At 40.2% G+C, this 21,892-nt stretch overlaps 1 protein-coding gene across 1 annotated transcript; it reads right to left on the bottom strand.

Moving 5' to 3' along the window:
- Positions 1-1,016: 1,016 nt before the first annotated feature.
- Positions 1,017-21,157, bottom strand: ints2 (integrator complex subunit 2). The gene is made up of 25 exons (XM_058628047.1): positions 20,815-21,157; positions 17,937-18,248; positions 17,700-17,838; positions 16,991-17,093; positions 16,364-16,477; positions 14,753-14,883; positions 14,445-14,615; positions 13,631-13,851; positions 13,417-13,542; positions 12,909-12,980; positions 11,795-11,909; positions 11,264-11,332; positions 10,710-10,844; positions 10,378-10,554; positions 9,437-9,551; positions 8,554-8,658; positions 7,902-8,066; positions 5,992-6,193; positions 4,542-4,667; positions 4,150-4,351; positions 3,587-3,868; positions 2,928-3,035; positions 2,515-2,620; positions 1,833-2,009; positions 1,017-1,605 (listed from the first exon to the last, which is right to left on the bottom strand). Exons 2-25 carry the CDS (start codon positions 18,227-18,229, stop codon positions 1,424-1,426), a joined length of 3,636 nt encoding a protein of 1,211 aa, XP_058484030.1. The 5' UTR covers positions 18,230-18,248; positions 20,815-21,157; the 3' UTR covers positions 1,017-1,423.
- Between the last annotated feature and the right edge of the window lie 735 nt (positions 21,158-21,892).

Below are 21,892 nucleotides of genomic sequence, written 5' to 3'. Positions count from 1 at the left end.
CACCAGTGAAATGAGCAAACAGAATTTAAAGTGTCAATTGGGGGAAAATATCGAAACTGATTCATATCTACAATACGCAAGTGTTAAAAAGACACTAGAGCTTAAATCTATTTTAAAATGTGAAATATATTCGAACTACAATAGGGTTAAACTGTGTAAAATGCAGACTCTTTTAACAGCAACCACTGCTGTGAAATGGTAACAGCACGCGAAACGGAAGGTAAACACAGGTGTTGCTAATTACTCTCATTAACGTGGTAATACCAATATTACGGACGTAGTGTTAATGTCTCTTATAGTACAATGTCGTGTCAAAATTATGTTTTGTTGACATTCAGTTAAGATAAGGTTCGTTTATGTGTTTATGCATTACCATAAAAATCTAAATTCTATCAAGTTTGTCATGTGCAGGTCTTAATCTCCTCACCTGCACGTTCTCCACCATGACAGGAAGCAGGTCAGTAATGACTGGCTATGTTGGCCTCGCCAAGTCTCGGTGCTTTTCCAGGGGTACGTTCATTAATTAAAACAAAATTCTGTCACATGGAAGGCCACAGTGTTCCGACAGCCGGGTGGCCACACTACATGCTGCTGACCGGTGCCGTTTTACTCGTTTGTATCATGTCATTACGTGAACACGCGCTGTTTTCAGCGAAGTTCTGCAACTTCCAGGTATCGCGAGATGTGTGGATGAGAGTTTGTCTGCAGTAAGATGGACATTTACCTCCTCCCAGGTTGGTTTTGTCTGTGAACAAAATTCTGAAAATATTTGAACTTTGATCAAAATGTCTGGCCATAACTCATTTAATTAACAACTAATTATTAATTATTATTAGTTAAATCCACAGTGAAACCCATGACTATAACTTCTGCTCCAAGTTTCCCATTTGCTCCAAAGACATCCATCCATTTTCCACCGCTTTATCCTCCACATGAGGTCGTGGGGGTTGATGCGCCAATCTCAGCAGACCCTGGACAGATCGCCAGTCCATGCTCCAAAGATGTCTTCAATGAAATTATTTTCTTTGTTTTATTACAAACAAATAAAATTACAAAAGCTATTCACATTTCAAGGCAACAATTACTTATTTTCAGTTACTAAGAAAAAGGTCATACACTCATTAGAAAAATATGCCTAAAGAGGCCGAGAAAATTGACCCACATAAGTTTTTCAGTACACAAACACATTTCGAAATAAAAGTAGGACAATGGAATAAAGAGGGACCCTGATGGTAAAGAATGTATTTTTCCATGACTTAAATGACCAAACAGTAAAGTGTATATTCAGCTCAGTTCAAGTGCACCGAATCAAAATAACAAAATAACATGATCTGAAAGGCCTTGACAGCATCAGTCCGAGAGCACTGCTGGAAGGTGAATAGAGATGTCCTTCCTATCACTCTAGGATATGTGTGTGCATGGCTTATAGTCTGTGAAGGGTGGAGCCAATGATGTCCATGAATGTGGCTTCCACACAGTAGCAGAGTTGAACGTCGGTGTCGGCTCCACCCAGTTCCTCTGCTGTCCTTTGTGGTATGGTCAGCTTTGATGAAACTCCTCCCTGATTCAGAGCTTCCTGAGGCTTCTCCTTCAGATAATGCAAACCTAAGGCAGAAAAACACACATTTCGTATGCGTTTTGAACACAGCCTGATCTCTTTAATCATACTATTTATCATTTGTTTTCATTACACAACTTGTTTACACACATTGTTGTACATAAATAACTCTGATTTTGGATAGGATATATTCAAGGGATAAACAATGTTAGTTGATGATACAATGAAAATAACAGAAATGTGTCTGATATAGATAATGGAATACAATACTTACGTGCAATAAGAGGGTCAATATCCCTGGCTTTGGTGGCTGCATCAGAGGCACAAACCTGGCCCACTTGTACCAGAAGAGCTGCCACTTCATCATAGAGTGGAGGGAAAGCCTGGCAGAAGGCGACCAGACACGGCAGGGTGGGCATGAAGAAGGAGAAACGCTTTGCATGTGTCAGCACTAAACAGGAAAATAACACACATTCAGTTCAATTCAGCAACATGAATTGAAAAGCAGTTTTAATTCAAGAGATTACAATGACAAGCGGAACCCCTAGATTGATTTGCAAATGAACCAGTCACATGGTCACAAAAACAACAAACCAACAGACAGTGTGCAGTATCTTTACATGTACTTTAACCTTATTAGATGGGTATTTCATGGGGTGGCACTTTAGGAGCACTTTCTAATTCATTTCTTGCATTCAAGAGAGGGCGCTGCACTAACAGCCAATGGCCAGATGGTGGCAGCCAAATATTGGGACAAAAATATTAAGCCCGTCTCTTTGACAGCAGCCGATTTAAACAAGACACACTGTAATGTACTGAGCAGGGAGTTGTAGGAGCAAATACAGTGATGGAGATGGAGAAGCAGATTTTTTTTAAAAGCAGGTTGAGTAAACAAGGCTACAACCAAATGCCTGAGAGCATGAAATGAAATGAGACAAGAAAAGCTGTATACTGACCTGTAAGGAGGGTGCCCATGACACTGATGGTCAACCTGGCCACACTGAGAGATTTAGGGAGTGCATACTGGGTACACAGGTACGACAGCAATTGGATTGCAAAGATCTGCAAGGACACACTTAATAGTTAATATCTGTTAATTGATTTTTCTACCACTTCATCCTGCACATGAGGATGGAGCCAATACCAGGTAACAGTGAAAGGCAGGGTACATGCTGGACAGGTCACAAGGCCATTGCAATATTTGATTATGATAATAATCAATGACAATGACAATAATCCCACGTAACACCAAGCAGATGTACCCAATAAAGCACAAACACACACACAACTGTGTAAAAGAGGCTCTGGCACAAGGCCAGGGTAACTCCAGAATTTAATGCCAAGAAAAAGAGAGTATGGGAGGCCTCACCTGCTTTTCCAGCTGGGGCTGGGCCAGCAGCTCTGGGATGAAGTCCAAACAGATATGGATGGAGGGGATGCCTGCCACAGTTAAAGGCAGCAGAGCTTGAGGGTAACCCTGACAGGAAGACAGCCACAGGAATTTTATTACTTAGAATAAAGAGAGGAATCAGAACTACACATTCAATTTAATGAGCAGTCATTTAAGCACACAAACATGTGCATTCTAATGCACACAGCATCAATTGGCAATGACTACAAAAGGGATGGATGAGCATGACTGCGGAAAGAGTGATTTCCACCATATGGTCAACTGCTCTGTTTAAATGAATTAAATATCATTTAAGAGGTTTGCAAGGTAACTCAGGCTGAACAATTAATGTAAATACATATTGTCAAAATCACAATATGGCGAAGTGCAATATTCAAGGAGGAGCTACAGTTTTCTTATAAAAGGTAAACATGGTATAATTGGTAAGACCAGAAAAACTGTTTTTACCAGGTGTAAAAGAATACGCTTGTTAAGCACAGACGGCAGCAAAAATCCCATTACCACAACTTTAGCGTGTAATTTTGTACTTCATTTTCACAAAAAAACATTATTTTTAAATTACAATCAAAATGTTTTAAAAGGTAATCTCATTCGTTTTTTTCTCCCTAATGTGTTACCTGAAAGTGAACCAACTTGGCAATGTTGGGGTCAGCGATGAACATCTGATGTAGCAGGCAACAGATGAGGCACTGCACCTCCCTCAAATCACTGAGCAGGCCTCCCTCTGGCTCAGAATCCCCCACAACCCTGCTGGCCCTAGGCCCCAGGCTTTCCTGTTTCAATTTCCCTGGCACGGGGCCCCTAATGCTCTTCAGCAGGCTCTCTGTGTCAGCCCCCATCTGCTGCTCTTCCGAAGTTGGCAAACACACCTCAAGGAGAATCTGGACTGCTGCACTGTCCTGGAGTTTAACAGAAACAGGTGGTTACTATGGCAGGGTTTGAAAGGTCATCTCTTACACATATGTTTTTGCAACTGAATGTCATATCAGAATCTGAATCAGCTTTTTGGCCAAGTATGAGTACACATACAAGGAAACTGACTGCAGTTTTTCCAATTTCTCTTTGTACTCTCTGTAACTTCATATTACTTCTGTGTTCCATTTTCAATAATATCCTATGTCAGGACAGAAATCTAAATGTAAGATCTCTTTTAGAATATGTTTATTTGGAGTTAAAATACCTGTGCCGCTAGAAGTGCATTCTTCAGTTCCTCCCTGGTGACCTCAGATGTGTCTGGCTGTCCTGGCACAACCAGGCTTGAGACTGTTTGGCTCTGCCGCTCAAAGTCACCCGTCTCCTTCAGGTGACAGTGCAGGTAGGCTTTTGAGGCTAGCAAGTAGCCATTCAGCATGTGAAGGACAATGTCCATCAAAGGAGGACACCTGAGACAAAAAAGATTAAATAAAAAGAAGCTTTTACTTAAATAGTTTACTTGGGTAAGAATCAAACACCACTTTGTGGTTAAGCTGGTGTGGAATTTGGAAAGATAGCCACATCTACAAAACAACCAAGAATAAACACAGAGGAATCATAGACCCCTTATGTTTATTTGATTAGACAGGCTTTAGTTACCTGTACACTCTCTGATCACAGCGCAGCACAATGAGAGGATCCACCATCAGGTCATTCTGAGTGTATCTCTGCTGCCTGAGCAGCTTAGCTGAGGGTTGGAGGGCATTTACTGTCATCACCCACAACCTGCAAGACAAAAATACATTGACAGAGTTTCAAATATGAATTCATACTGCAAAGTACAGTCAAATAATAGCGCAAGTCTTGTCCATTAAGAGTTAAACTTCAGTGGATTTCTTTAGTCTTTAGACTTAGAAAGAAACTAAAAATACAATGTAACAGGTGACACACTACCATTTGGGTCATTTCCTTCTGTGATTGTTACTGTGTCACAGATTTCACTCTCAGAATACATCCATAATGCACACAAGGCACAAAAAACACTGCAACAATTTCATTATTTCATTTCATATTTGTTGTATTTATACTAATATTGTTATTTCGTTGATTTTTTTTTACATGACCCATGTCCAATGTGTGTGAATGGTCACATAATTTGTGTTTTCAGGTGTGCCATTATGGACAGATTATTTCTAATTAAGCACTAACAAGCTTGTTTGGATGAAGATCAAAGTGAAGATCAAAGTGCTGTTTTAAATCTATAGCATGTTAGTGTGGATGAAGCCTCAGTCTCTCTTATTAGTCCAATGTAATAAACCATAAACCACAGGGTTTTCTTGGAGCCTCAAGCGTCCCTGCAGTGTGCACACATACATTAATCAGTTGAACTGTGTGAAATCTGACACTGCTGCCCTCCTTCTAGATCCACCAAGGCCTCTGATTTAGCCCGCTGCAACATTCAATACTAAAGCAGGGCATGAGGAAGAAATGAGAGAGGGGGTCGAAATCCCCAACATCCCTCATGGAGTGTCTCTCTCTCAGTTTTCCTGGCCTAAGCGCCTCTTGTTAGAGACCCCTTTTGGATCAATAGGATGTCTGTTCTGAGCTGTGGTAACTGTGCTCCTGTGGGTCCAGGGCAGAGTGAGGGTCACCCTCCTCTGTCCAGATCGTTCTCACCGGCTGACAGAGTTGCCTCGTTCAATACCTCTGATCTATTCTCACAGTAATCACTGAACAAGTAGCCTGAAGTTAAGGGTCACAACTCCTGTGCCACCTATAATCCATTTACAGAGTCTCACAGCAACTTCACAGAGGTAAAGGGGAGTATCACTTCATATGTGGGTTCATATATGTACTTTTCCTTATGTTAAATGATACAATTCTATTCAGTAAGGTAACATACTTGTTTTTAATCTCCCTAATACTCAAGTGAGGCCTTTCAATCGCTAAGACATACCAATATCCAAGAATATAAATTATCTTATAGGAAATCAGAATTTTCCACAACCATTATGTATTATTCTTTAGCAATATTCAGTGATAATCTCAAGTGAGGCTGTCACAGTAACATTTTCTATCTTTACTGTATAATTGGGTCCCAGGTGTTTACCTGCGAGGCATCACAGTGTTGAGACACATCCAGAGCTTATTGAGGGTCTGCGATATGCGACGAGGTACGGCGGGCTCCAGCAGCAGAGCCATGCTGGCTGTGAGGGCTTCTGCATAAGGAATCAGGTCTCCAGGTGAAAGCAGTGTTAGATGCTCCAGGATCCGCATCAACCTGGGACTACTGGACGGCAACTTCTGAAAAGCTGTTGATGGAAAACTGTTGAATTAGCTTTAAAAGTCAAGTCTGATTCTGCTGTTCAAGAAAGTGGTAAGATCTGACATAACATGTTTAAATTAAGCAGGGAGGAACTTTTCAGTTTCTCTCACTTTCTCAAATTAGTAATTTCTGCCTGTGGGATCACAATCAAGTATGAAATATTAGAGGAATTACTGTTGTTTGGTCATCATTTATGGTCCCACCAAAAGCAAGAATTTGATTGCTTTGTGTAAAACCAGCTGTGAGTAGCATCATCATCATCATCATCATAACTACCATCTCTCATCAGACACCTCACCAAAGAGAAACAGTTCCAGCTGTCACATAAAGAGCTCAGGATGATATACGTGTTCAATAATTTTGTATGAAAACTGAAATGGCCTATGGTGAGGAAATTATTCCCCAGCACCGTTTTTGAGTGAATGTTGGTGAGAACGGTTTTTGTTTAAGGTTATTACTTTTCCCATTATCCAGATCACATGAGTGATGCAATCAAGGCGGTAGCAACTGGACTTGAAAGTTTTTCTCGAAGATGTTTCACCTCTCATTGTATAACAACGTTGTGTTCCTCTCACTACCTCAAATTTCCCAAAGTGCAATAAAACTGAAAACAGTGCATTATTAGAAAATGTACAGCTTGAATATTTCCCTCTTTTTAACTTGTACATGTCTTGTACATTTCCTTTGACATTTCATAGTTATTAAGGTAGTAGGTTTGAATCTTGAGGTTGCATAGTGTCAAAATCTCCAGCCAGATCACTGTTGCTTTGCCTACTTCTGTATCTTTACTTTATTTTTGTATTTTCTCTGTGTTTTGTTCTTGTTTTCTCTGCCTTTCAAATGACTGATTCTGGAGGTTTTGCACAGGAATTCCTATGTGCCTGGACTGTCTGCTCATGCACAAATAGCGAATAAACATCTTGAATCATCCAAGAGGCTTCTTCAGTTCTGAACATTTGTGGTGAAATCCAGGAAATTTAAGAGCAAGGTTGCTCTTAAAAAGCCTCAGGGATGAGAGGTGTGACGTCAAGTCCAGTTGTAACCGACTCAATTTGTTATGGATAACGACAACCTGGATGAATGGGAATTTGCACAGAGATGCAAAAAGAGCCCAAAACCACTGTGGATGCATTATAACAATACAGTGCAAAGTTGCATTAATACAAAATGTTTTAAAAGTCTAAAGCCTGCTTTGTTCAGTCCAACATCCCATTTAGTTTAAAATCCCTCTCCCATGCACTGACCTCCCCACTTTTAAAGCTCTAACTGAAACCTAACACATCAGAACTGCTTTCAAATAATAATAATAATGATAAAAGTATTCTTTTGGACAGCATAAAACTAAATGGTATATACAGCTGACTGACCACTTGAGTGTGAAACTGATTATTGTTAGACCTAAATCTTTTGTGAGGAATTTCTATCAATGGAGAAGCCAATTACAAGATAATTCTCTCCACTGAGAGAACAGATAAAAATTGGATAAAGGCTGTTATCTTTTAATGTATTTTACCATGTTAAGATCAATTCTCCTTTTCACCACACAAGTGATAATGTGTCATTTTTCTACACAGGACCAGAGATTTGTTTTTTGCTATTCAGAATTCAGAATTGAATTTGATTGTTTCTTGACAAAAGGCCTAATTTTACACCCTAATCTTATTTCTTTCATCCGTCATTGCAGCCCTGCTTACCCTGGTGGAGCTGGCTCTGAGTGTATCTGCAGGTGTTGCTGGGGAGCATCATTCTTCGCAGCAGGGGCAGGGTTCCAGTCACCTCCTCCTCACATACCCAGTCCTCCACTAGACACAGGTGGGGGTAGTTGGTGGCCAGCAGCCTCAGCAGGGCAGAGTGTAGGCCTGGGAACAGGAAAAAGATAAATCAAGGCTGTCTAAACATCTATTACTCACAAGTACATTTTAGGGATGCAACTAACAATTGTTTTCATAATCGATGAAACTGTCAATTATTTTCCAGAAAAAGTTGTTTGGTCCATAAAATGTCAAAAACATTTTGAAAAAACTTGATCAGTGTTTCCCAAATGTCAAATGTCTTGTTTTGTAAACAAACCAATATCATTCAATTTGACTGATTTCTGTGTCATACGGAGCAAATAAACAAGAAAACATTCACACTTAAGAAGCTGAAAAAAATGTAATAACTTGCTTTACTCAAAAAACAAAATACTTAAACCGATGAATGAATTATCAAGATAGTTGATGATTACTTCATTAATCGATAATTAATCCTTGCAGTCCTAGTTCAAAAATAAAAGTACATTGACAATTTGTAGGTACTCTGTCTGCTCTTGTACATATGTAACCAAACATTAGGATCATTTCTTACCTCCTAGCTCCTGCTGCAGTCCCTGGGCCTGGGTAACCAAGTACTTAATGGGGATTTGGTCCATCAAGGCTGCTGAGTAGGACTTTGGCTTCCTTTGCATCAGGGCTTTGAAAGAAGAAAAAGGATGAGTGAAGCAAAAACAAACCCAACAAAAAACCTATGGGACAGTTAGTAGATAGTATAAGAATATAAAGCAAAAAAAGGACAAGAAAAAGCATAAGTGTTCGATTTGGCTGTGTAAGCACACCAGAGCCACTGTGCCGATGTGTTATAGGAGCGGAGGTGATTTTTCATTGACGTGGGTTCATTACCACTGCTGATAGGCATCATTACTCCTTCTTCGAAAGCTGCGGGAGCACTTGGGTAAACACAGCAATTAAAGAGATGGGCATAAACTCTCACATAAATCTGGACTAATGAAGGGCAAGAGGAGAGCTTGTCCTGGGAGAGAATAAACACTGACTAGGCTAACTGCTAATGCTCAATCTAACCTACAGCTGTCCTACTTAGCTTAGCTCACACAGCCATTGTACTTGGCTCTATTTCATCCCTCCATTTATCCTGTATGAAGAGGCCAATCGTCAGTGTCAAGAGTGTGTGTGTGTGTGTGAGAGGGAGAGAGAGAGAAGGATGAATGACTAGACATCCAGGGTGAATGTCTCCAACAACTTAACAGAGATAAAGGCTGCTTTTCTTCTCTCACTGCCTGACAAATTCCCTCCATCTCAAATACAATGCCCTCTTCTGTTGAGGAGATGACAATTGGCACACTTTACAGATGCAATAAAAGAAGAAAAGAAATAGAAAGGAATGGAGCCAACAGTTCAGAGCCAAGCCAGGAACACTCCAGTGCCAAATGAGACACATTCAGTGTTATACAAACCTAGTTGTTTGGTGCTGGCCAACAGGTTCTCCTCATATGACAAGATGTAGTAAAGGATAAGAAGTTGGGTGGTGATGGAGTAGCGCTGTCGTCCCCCTCGACCACCCTCCCCTTGCTAACAAACACAGATGAGAAACAAAAATTAACCTCAACATGCCCATTGAAATACAGCTTTTACAAATTCAAAAATTCACATTTGCATTTTAACTCATTTTTATTAAGAACATCACAGCCCAATGAGACAGGCAGCACATTAACTTTCTGCATTATCGGTTCTATGTAATTGGACTTTGGCATCAAAAGTACAGTTGTTTTTTTTATATTTTGTGAGAGCTACATTAACAGAAAGGTATAATTATCAATTCATCCAGCCCTGACACATGAAACAAAATTGAGGGAGGCACTATAAGCATACTTTGTCTGAACAAATTTGTTTGACTGAGTTTGGCAAACACTCAGTGGTTCAAATTCAAAATTATTTAAAAGCCTCATTGCAGCAGAGCATTCATAACACTCTGAAAAGCTGTGACTAAAACAAACTCATCAAAAACAGACACAATTTCCCTATCAGAAATGTTAAAATGAAGCATTTAAAGAATGCTACTGCTTGCTCTAATCACTTGTAATGTTCATAAATTACCAACATATCATCTTTAACAAACAAGAAGTAGACTGAACATTGGAAAAAAAACTATATTTTGATTAAGCATTTTGTATTTTAAAATGATTATCAAATCACCACACACAATTTACATAATACAACAGACCAACAATTATCTCTCAAGAGGAAACCATAGTCTTTAAAATACTCAAACTTGATGAATAATAATACAAAATAATGGAATGGAAAAGATTAAACCACATATGAAACACGACTATTAACTTTTTAGGGTACAGTTTTAAGCTTTGGCTATTGTTGTGGTTATTGAGGGTGAACTCACCCCGGCAGCACTCTGGAAGACAGTGAGGATCTCCTGCTCAGTGATAGGCTGATTGGTGGCCTCTGGGTTGGCTTTGGATGCTGGGGTGAGGATGGAGTTGATATAGGCATCAATCAGAGGAATCAGCTGGGTGTGGATGGGGGTGTTTGTCTCACAGAGCTGGCGATAGATCCAATCCTGGAAGAAGTGTTGGGAGAACAGATTGATTTATTTTTTACAGTAAGCAGCAAGCTATTTTGCATCTGGCATAAAAATCTCTGCCAAATCAAATATGCAGATTATCCTCGGTGGCAACCCCTAGAGAGTGGGGAGTTATTTTCATCATATCATACCTTGATGGACACTTTGTGCTTGGTAAAGGCTCTGCTCCGAAGCAGCTGGTAGATACAGTGAATTGGGAGGAATCCTGTGATGTTGGCACTTAAGTTATTGGTCACTGCGACTCGAACTGCATGAGCTGTAACCACCTACACACCAGAAATATTAACAGGTCATCAGGACAGCAACGACAGAATAGAAATAGATTTATATCACTGGGGTAATGAAAATGAAAATTATAATACCTTTAGAACAATAATATTTTTAATAGGATAACAACAGCTGTGTTTCCATCGAGTGGAACAGTTCGATTTGGTACAATACAGTAGGTATTTCTTTTGCATTTCCATTAGGAATAGCACTCAATTAACCATCCTCGGCCATTTCATTCTGTGGCACCCTTCGCATGGGTTACTAAAGCAAAATGGTGCAGTTGTAGTAAGTATTATTCTCAGTCGAAACACGAGCATTACCCAGAGCTTTACCATTCCAAACTCTACCGTACTAAGATGGAAACACAGCAAAGGTCATCACTACATGAAGAAAATGTACCAGGTGAGAGACCAACCTGTTCTGTGAAGATTTCTTGTGTGAAGATGGTCTTCATTTTACTTAGCGAGCTCGGCTTGATGGCAATCTGTGAAAAGTTGAACATTGATGCAAAAACAGTAGAAGAAAGAAAATGTGCAGGCAACAACCTGCAGGCAACTGTGCTAGTATTTTGTAATTTGCTCCTTTCATATTTCATAAGAAAAATTCTACATGGCAGGCACAACATCACAACACTGAATAGAGATGATTGCCCCGAGGGTGGAAACAAACAGGCTCTAAATCCAATTACATTTCACATCTTAGTGGAAAATACACTGAGACGGGAAAACTACTTAGCACACAGACAGGAAACAATTGTGCACTTAGTGAGTAATAAAACAGAAAATTGGCCACAGGGTATAGAGAGTCTTGGTAGATGTATGTATGCTGCAAGTGTTAGATAGTGATATAGTCTTCATATGTACTGCTGCAGTGGAGGATTGGGGCCAGCAGCTGGTCAGTCAGACTGCTGTATTGATCACTGCCTTCCTAACACCTACCACCTTACCTTCATCCCCAAAGTAGAGCACACCAACTCAATAATGGAGCACAGCTGGTTGCTATGGAAATACATGGCAACCAGTAACAGCATCTCTCCAAAAGAAGCAGATACGCCTGCAGCACTGTAAGGAGGAACACACACACACACACACACAAGCGAGCCAAGTGAGAAAAGACAGACTTGTCATTAATCCTGCAACTTACAGGACAGAATTTCAATCAACCGATTATGCAAGTTGCATCAACCCACACACAACCCCCACACAAGCACTGACCACACCTTCTACTAAGTCTCTAGCAATGCTAGTGCCATGATTACTGTTGTTTACCACGACCTGCTCCTATGAACAACAAACAACATTTGCATATGGGGAGTTGCATGCCTACACAGAGTGGACAGAAACACAGCTAATACACAGTATATTTGTTTGCGAGTACAAATATCAATATTGCCATGTTTAAGTTGTCACTTCAATATCCATACCAAAAAAAACAAAACATCAAAGGCATCCCAGTTTTGTAACATGGATAATGAATCCCATATTCATAGTCATTCAATGATACAATTTATGCCCATTGTCCTACACTGGTATAGGTTTCAACATTAGCTATATTTACATGGACACAAGTAATAACAATAAAAGCCTGATCAGAATAAAAATAATTAAAAGTAAACATGCCAATCGGAAAATGTCCATCCTATACACCAGCCCATTGAGAAACAAATGTATTTTGTTTACTATGAGAGTGGAAGTGAAGCTTCTTCTCCTTTTACTTCCGGAGAATTCAACAATCCAGTGCATGTCAAAATAGTGTCTTCTGACTGAACGCTTGATTCATGTGTACGCACACCACTGACAACTGGATCACTTCATTTTGTGCCCATGTAAACGATGGAATTGTAAATTTCAATTGAAAAAAATCTTTTTTGAAGGAAGACATTTTGCATCATAGCTAGTGTTTCATATAAATGACTCCTGTAATACTCAGATATATCCGAGGACAAACAAACACAATGAAAACTATTTGAACTTTTTTTGACAGGTTACAGTGTTAATCATCAAATTAATGATGGCTGGGTTCCATTTCGCCTTCTCAGTTTCAGAGTCAGGTTTTCTTACCTTTCAAAGTATTCCTCTTCTTTGATCATCCAGCTGAGCCACATGACCATCAGCTGCTCCTGCTCTGGAGTGCTGGATACAGACACACAAAGAACATCTCCAAATTCCATATAACGAAGTTTAAAATGCTAAAAGACACAGATTAGGGCTGTCATGATATTTGCAAAAATGAAATACTGTGCAAACCAGACTTTCGCAGAGGAAGGCAAAATATAGCACAACCACAAATTACTACTAATTAGTACTACTGCTCTGTACCACAAGTACAATTTTTTCAATCAGCTATAAATACACTTATTTTGTTTTGTTGTCATCACAGCCCTGTATTACAGTGAGTTGGAGGGGGGCTTGCATTAATATCGAACACCACTGTATTAAGCCACTTTAATTTACTGGGATGAAAGTTCCTTTATTGTGACAGCCCGAGTATGTATTCGCAGAAAGTGAAAATGTAAAAACAACAAAACAAGACTTCCCCTGGTGGACTTCAATAAGATTAGCTGTGTACCTGACTAGAGTAGGGAAGGCGAGCAGCTTGCAGAAGGACAGAGAGACAAAGCGAACACCTGCAGGAGTAGCTGGAGGCCTGCTGGTCATCAGCTGTAGCAGCTGTTCTGCCTCTTCATCTGTTGGTCTAGAGAAGGGTCACAGTAAGTATTTCATCTATAAGACATGAGTTTTCAGAGCTCACAATACTACTGACTGTACAACATTTTAGTTACCTGAGACCTGCGATGCCCATTAGGGCACAGTACAATCGGAGCAGAGCACTGGCCTTCACCACATGCTCCTCTCTCAGGCCAGAGTAGCATGAGCTGCCCTCCCCCTCCATGTCAACATTACTGGGCATGTGGGTGCTGCGTGAGCGTGGCAAGATGGCCACCAGCTCCAACAGCAGCTGTCTGCGCATCTGCCACAGCACGGAGCTGCCTTCTCTCTTTCGCTGGGAGAAGGCAGAAAAAGAGAGGAAATTACATTTTAAATAAGTAAATTAATTGAACAATCTGTTAATTAAAAAAGTTAAGTTGTTTAATTTACTCTGCATCAACTGATGCAGAGTCACTGATCATTACAGAACCAGCTCAGATGCAAGTTATTATGTAAATAGAAAGTATAATTTAGGATTAAACATTTCCCCAATTCTACAGAGAAGCTTTGCATTCAGCTGAAACGGGGCTTTAGTGACTAATAAATTATTTTTATTTAGGGGAAACATAAAACATTGATGACATTTTCAGTGATGGGCTTATTGTGTAAATCAGAAATGGCAGCACATGGTTAAATATCAGATTAACTTTATTTATTTTTAAATTTTGGACAGAGTAATAATAACAGGACAGAATGGAGGTGACACAAAAAAACTAGCAGAATTTAAACACATGACCTGATTAAACATAACTCTTTCTATCATTTGTTTTAACATGATGACAAACTGGTTAGATGTCATACGGTTGCACCTCAACACCTGCATTGTCACCTCACATCTGTCCTCTGCTCAACATGATGCCGATATCTTTTCATGCCTTAGCCTCTCACCTGTTGTCCATTACGAATGAACAAGCTGAACCATGTGCGGACTTTGCTGTTGGTACCCAGCAGCAGGCCGCTCACATAAGAGACCAGAGGACTGACCGCTTCATCTGCTGTATCTGGTTTATAGTCCAGAGTCAGAGCCACACCAAGGCCAGGCAGGTGGCACTCCTCCACCTGTGGACACAGGAGTCACACACACACACAGCACACTGTATTAAACGAGGGCATTTCTGCATGGGGTTTGCATGTTCTCCCTGTTTGTGCTATCTATCATCTTGTGATAGATAGAGAATAATAGTAGTGTAACTGACCACCATAGCTCTGATGTTGAGGGCCTGTGAGGGGTTCATGTGACAAAGCTGCCTTAGGGCTTCAGTTCTGCGTCGACCGCCAAGACTCTCCTCATCCTGACGCTCTCCATTCTTGATCAAACCTCTGCAAACTATAAAGACACACATGCACATTCAAGAAAAGCAGCAGGGTATAATATGTACAATTGTGGGCACTGGTTTCTTTTTTCTCTTCATTTGGTTATCTTTTCCAGGAAAAGATAACCAAATGAGCGATCATCAAGTTAATGTACATTTTTAGTTTCTTTGCAACTATTAACCTCATCAACATTTGCAAGGCAGAACCAGCAGGAGTAAAGCCATCATCCTACACTCAGTGAGAGCAGCTGTAACAGGAGAAGCTGCTCATGCTCTGACCAAGATCACTGATGCCAGGTTGTGTGCCTTTTAAAACTATTGCTATTATGGCCTTGCTTTCAAGATGTTTGGGGTCTGTTTTTTGGGAGGACTTATAACACTTGTTGGAAAGCTTTCATTGCATTTAACGCAAGGAGAAGTCAACCTGCCTCTCCTCTGATCACTTCCATACGTATGTCGGGAGAGCCTACAATCACATAGTCAGACCCTAACCCAGAGAGGAAAGAAGAGAAACCCTGCCCTACCTTCAACTACCTTCAAGCTTTTAACACTAAGCTTAAATGAAATGCACATAAATTAGGTAAACAAACAAAAGTTGGTTGTTTTATTTTTTTCATGGTAAGAAAAAAACTGAATTTCCTGGAAACACATTGAGGTTTTCCTGGTTTTCAGTATATCACACTGACTGACAGTAATAATGTATAATTACTCAAATGTCATGGCCACAGTCATCATTAATTTATTTGTCTGTAAATAAAATGTAACAACCATCACAGGACATCATTTCATACAGCTTTATCCCATTTATCCCACTGACAGCAGACAGCTTAAAAGGCCAAATATTGTCGATAAGCTGACACTGTGACTCGTACTGAAATAATATTCTCAATAATCTTATCTGTCAAAAAAGAGCCAGTTGAATTAGGGCTGACTACCAATTTGTGTTACATGTAACAGATGTGGATGCAAAGCCATTTCCCTCACATCACCCTTAGATCAAATCATTTCACATTCAACTCAACTGAACAAGATCTTTTCCACTAACTAAAAAAAGGATTCTTCAACATTGATGGCCATGTAGCACACTTGAATAAACCATTGACTTAGCTTTGACCCTTTGTATGATAAGCAGGCACAGGAAGCAGTGAGTATTGTATGAGTCCCTCAAAGCACACACTGCACTCTATGAACCAGAGCAGGACAATAATGTTCATCATCTGTCAAAGACAAATACACGCCTACTCAAACCTGTGGCAAGGCTAGAATTATGAGTGGAAGGTGAAAACATGCAATGCGAACTCAAGAACAATCAGCCTATAATTCCAATAAAACTATCACAGAAAGCTTTTTAAGTATTTTGTTTAATAAAGGTCAATTTCAGCCACAGCAGGTAAACTCTGTCACCATACAAAGCTAGTATGAGCAATTAAGCAGCAACTCTATCACACATTATTAGCTAATATTCTGTGCAGTGTTGTGACATTGGTGATTTACCTTCACTGAAGCTGTCGGGGACATTGGCGACAAGCAGACATAGAAACCAATCACCATTACGTACATGAAGCAGAGCTTCAGCCACATCCACAATGGGCAGCAGGGAGGGCAACTCTAACAAACAGACAAAAGATTGCACATTTTATAAGCACATTATAAATTAAGTGTTTGATTCCTCATACAACACTAACATTTACTTGCATATTTGTGCCTCACTAATTAGCTAAATGTATGATCTACATTCTCAGACTGCTTTCTTATTTCCACTTTTTTTCACAACTGCAAAAAATCTTTCTTATCTTTATCTAAAAATCTTATCACATGGCATGTATTTGTACGAATGTGTCAGATGCAATTTGGCAGTGAATCAGACTAAATAAAATGTAATTACCATGGCCTTAAGAGCCAAATTTGAACACAAGATCTTAAATAAGCATTCTTAAAAACAGTACAGCTGTTTGATGATGTCAATTTTCTGAGATGTAAAAACCATAATATCTACAAACATGTGCAGTACATATAATAGCCCCAATTTATTTAATTCAGCATCATGTCACTTGATTTTCCAATCTCACTTGCAAAGCACTTGTTATTAAGATTGTTTAAAAGATGAAAGGGCTCGGATACCTGCTTGTAAAATGCAGAGGACATCTGCAACCTCATCCAAGTAAACAGGGCTTTCAAAGAGTTCAGAAGACTTTAAGAAAAACTCTCCATTTGAGTCTGTCACCTGAGAAATGACACGGGGAAAAGAAACAGGCAGTGTGGTTTAATAAGACAAGTCATCATGTTCAGTGAAGTTAAAAGTACTGAACTAAAATTCCAATACAGAGGAACATTAAATTGGTCAACGTGAGAGCACCTGCCATAAATGTGAATTGTTACTGCTAAGCTTGGATCAAGGAAACTTTTTTCTTTTATGTGAGAGCAATTTCAATATACAAGATATTATTAATTATTCAGTAATTGTACTGAATCATTAATGCTTAATTATATGTATATATATATATATATATACATACATACATACATACATATACATATATATACATACATACACACACATATATATATATATATAGACAACTCTCAATTCAAGCATCAATATCTCTTTTCACTTCTCCAGCTGCTACAGTCCCTAGTTATGTAGCGACTTAGTCAGTACTACCTTTATGAATTTATAATAAGTGTTTAAATTCTGTTTGTATTTTTACAATGCAATTTCATTCATCATTAATTGCATATTCTTGTTATAATATTTTGTTTTGTAATGTATTTCTAAAGAAAATAAGTATTACAAATGTCCTGTGATTTCCTCAATAATGTCTGACTGTACCTTATTCATGATAGCCAACAGTTCACTGAGAGTCAGGCGGAGTCTCCTGAGTGGATCACTGTGTTCAAACTCCAGGGTCAGTCCATGCTGTAGCTGTGACACCAGGATGCTTTCTCCATTAGAGCCACCAGCTTTGTGCCTGGCAGAAGGAGCACATAGTATGGCTAAAATTAATTCCAAATATCCCACCCCAGACTGTGGAATTAGTAATGTAATCATGTGTGAGACAAGCTATACCTGAGCTGCTGCTCCTTCCGTGCGTCCTGCTCCAAGGCATGAAAATCAACAGACAAAAGGGCTACAATGGAGTTTACAGCCTCGACTCCAGAGAGCAGGCGAAGGATGAGCTTCTTGTCCTGTGCCCAGGACTGGCTCTGATCAGCTGGAGCACATAAAGCCATCCTCACTAGGCAGGGAAGCAGCAGCCTCAGCTCTGGGTCACTTAAGGCAGCCAGACGTACCACATCCACCTTCTGCATGGCTTCAAAAGCATAGGCGCTGACAAACTGCAGTCCTGCGTTGTATGCCATCTCTCTGCACCTGTACCTTCTGAGAACAGACAAATCTGACAGTTTAAAACGACAAAGGTAGAATGAGCATGAGAAAATGTGCTAACTAAGGGTTCAGCAAACATTAGATAAACTCCACAACACCTGGTAAGAACAGTTAATAAATAAAAATAAAAAATAAACACCTAATAATAACCAGTCACAAAGGAGTTAAATCCCAAGGTAACTACTTTTTTGCCTCTTTATATGTTTACTAATTTGCATGTTATTGTAGTTATCTGTCACAAAACTAAATGCACACATATATATAGTTTATTACAAAACAAAAGAAAGAAAAAAAAACATCAAACAGTACGTAAAAAAAAAAAAAAAAAAAAATCACACTACAGTTTCAACAGGTGAAAAAAATAAAGTTTAATCTTCTTTCAACTGCTTTTAGTGGTCACCACAGTGGATCATCTGCCTCTATATTGCTCTATCCTTTGTGTCCTTTTCTGTTACTGTCCTGGTGTCCTCCTTCACAACAAGCAAGATCCTTCTCTGCGGTCAACTCTTTTCCTCCTGGCCGACAGCTGCATCTTAAACATCTTATGTCCAGTACATTTACTATCCCTCCTCTGCACACGAACAACCATCTCAACCTTGCCTCGCTTAGATTATATCCAAACATTCAACCTGTCCCAGGTCCTGTCCATCCTGGTCACTGCCAATGAAAATCTCAGCATCTTCAGCTCCACTGCCACTGTCTGTAAGTCATACATCATGGTCTCACCCCTGACACCCATCACCATGCATACCTCCACCTCTCCAGACTGTCTTCCTCTGGTCTCCTACTCTCACTCTAGATTACAATATTATCTGCAAATTATCTGGATTGCCTTCTCCGGGTAGGGAATGACTCCTTGCCCCAGGTGAAGGAGTTCAAGTATCTCGGGGTCTTGTTCACGAGTGAGGGGACGAGGGAGCCGGAGATGGGCCGGAGAATCGGAGCGGCTGGTGCGGTACTGCATTCGCTTTACCGCACGGTTGTGACGAAAAGGGAGCTGAGCCGGAAGGCAAAGCTCTCGATCTACCGGTCAGTCTTCGTTCCTATCCTCACCTATGGTCATGAAGGTTGGTTCATGACCGAAAGAACGAGATCGCGGATACAAGCGGCCGAAATGGGATTCCTCAGGAGAGTGGCTGGCTTTTCCCTTAGAGATAGGGTGAGAAGCTCGGTCATCCGGGGGGAGCTCGGAGTAGAACCGCTGCTCCTTCACATTGAAAGGAGCCAGTTGAGGTGGTTCGGGCATCTGGTGAGGATGCCTCCTCGGCGCCTCCCGAGGGAGGTATATCAGGCACGTCCAGCTGGGAGGAGGCCTCGGGGTAGACCTAGGACAAGGTGGAGAGATTACATCTCCACTCTGGCCTGGGAACGCCTCGGGATCCCTCAGTCGGAGCTGGTCGATGCGGCTCAGGAAAAGGAAGTTTGGGGTCCCTTGCTGAAACTGCTGCCCCCGCGACCCGGCCCCGGATAAGCGGAGGATGATGATGATGATGATGATGATGAACATTGCCCATGGAGACAAGGGGCTCAGAGCTGATCCCTGTTACAATCCCACCTACACCTTCAACCCGTCTGTCAATCCAGTTGCACACTTAACCATTCATCCTCATACATGTCCTATAACACCTTTACATACTTCTCTGCTTCTCCCGACTTCCTCATACAACACCACAGTTCCTCTCTTGGCATCCAATCATACGCTTCCTCTAGATCCAAATAGACACAGTATAACTCCTTCTGACCACCTCTGTACTTCTCCATCAGCACCCACAAACATGCACACTCTCACATATGTATACATGTGTATACAGTACTTGAAGTGGGTAGGTACTGTCCAGAACGCAGTACCGGCACTTTTACTATTTGAAGCACTTTTATTTGAGTACCAGCACTTCTTACAAGATGCCGGTACTCTGTTGACATCATCTGTCCAATAACCTTTCACAAATGCTTCGTTATATTCACTGACTTCTTGCCACATTTGTGTTATGGAGAACAGCGTAATAACAGGACACCAAATAGAATAAACTGGGTGTTTGAAGTTGAAATATTTTTTTAAATATTAAGACTAATGTAAATATACACATTAGCTAAATGTGAAACAAGTCCAATTTGTATTTATTTGAGCACGTACACAAAATTTAAATAAATACATTTAGTGAACTATCATCTTGTATCTTTTATTTGCTGAAAAACTTCATAATTTAGTGATTTGGTAATAGACATAATGCGCCTCATATGGATGAAGGGTTAGGCACTTTTTACTTCCCACTTTACAGTCTGTATACGTGTGTATATTTTATAAAACACGCGTATTATCGTAAAACAGGTTAATACAAACTACTAGCCGGCTCGCTCACAATGCTTACAATCTCGACTACTTTTAGAGCGACACTTTGCCCACCGTTAACCGCTGATGCTAGGCTAGGCTAGGCTAGGCTAAGCTAAGCTAGTCTAACAATCAGACTGATACCACTGGAATATGCTGTCCGGTCCGTCTCATTCGTAAAAGCACCTGGCAGTAAATGTGCACAAATTAATCCAACAACAATTATCTTACCTCACGAATTAGGACGATGTCTTTACAAAACAAAATCACCATTGAGGCCTTGAGACCTCGGACTCGGGTGTGTAGCACCGGGCTCTACAGAGGAGTCCTAAGCCGAAGAGAGAGGGGAAAAAGGCAGTCCTGACATTTGCCTTTAAGTTTATGGATACATTTCTCAGCTTAAATATCTGAAGTGCCCTGTCTATTATAGTTTCCGCATGTCCACTGAGGTTTATCTACACTTTATCTGACTTATACACAGGGACAACTGGTCCAGTAAGTAGCATGTAGCAGCAGCAGCCGCGCTGACAGCACTGACACTACAAAGCTCCAGACCTGCCCCCAAGACTACTGCAGCTACAGCTGCAGCACTCTGTTCACAAACCACATGGACTCAGCTCGTGCTGACCTATCATACACAGTCTGCTCAAAAGGTATTAATGCTGTGAAATCATTTAAGCCGTAATCCTGTGTCTGTGCATATGAAAAGAAGCCAACTGTATGTTGGTTAACCCAACATACAGTTGGCTTCAAATAGCCCGAATGATTGATTGATTGATTGACTGATTGATTGATTGATCCATCCATCCTATTTCAACAGTATTTTAAAATAAAGGACCATCATATGAGTTTTTTAATCTGAGCAGATAGTATACAGTACTTCCATATACTTGGAAGTATTGTATACTCATCCTGCTTTGCATTCAGCAGAGTGTTTTCATCACAAGCTGTCCCTTTACTTCTCCATACTCTTCTTCCATTTATACCTTTTAGACCACCAAAATGTGAACTTTTGATTATGAATAATTTGTGAACTCTTTTCTGCACCATAGATGATAAAATAACAAAGATATCAAGTCCTTGTTGCAGGTGGTCATAGTGATTAATCACTATAATAAAGATTGATCCATCACAAAATGTACAAAATAGAACAACCGGTTGATTGTATCTATTTAGATCTCATATGCTTTAGTGCTTTAGATTTATACAAACCCCATCATCAACACATTTAAACAGTAAATTCCACTACATTTTCAAGGTTACACTGACCATTGTTGCTCTGGAAGAACAGAGCAGGACCTCTGTGAAT

This window comes from Solea solea, chromosome 4, assembly GCF_958295425.1.
Source record: "Solea solea chromosome 4, fSolSol10.1, whole genome shotgun sequence".
Classification (NCBI taxonomy): domain Eukaryota; kingdom Metazoa; phylum Chordata; class Actinopteri; order Pleuronectiformes; family Soleidae; genus Solea; species Solea solea.
The sequence above is the reverse complement of the archived record's forward strand: the minus strand, read 5'-3'. Positions and strand labels throughout refer to the sequence as shown.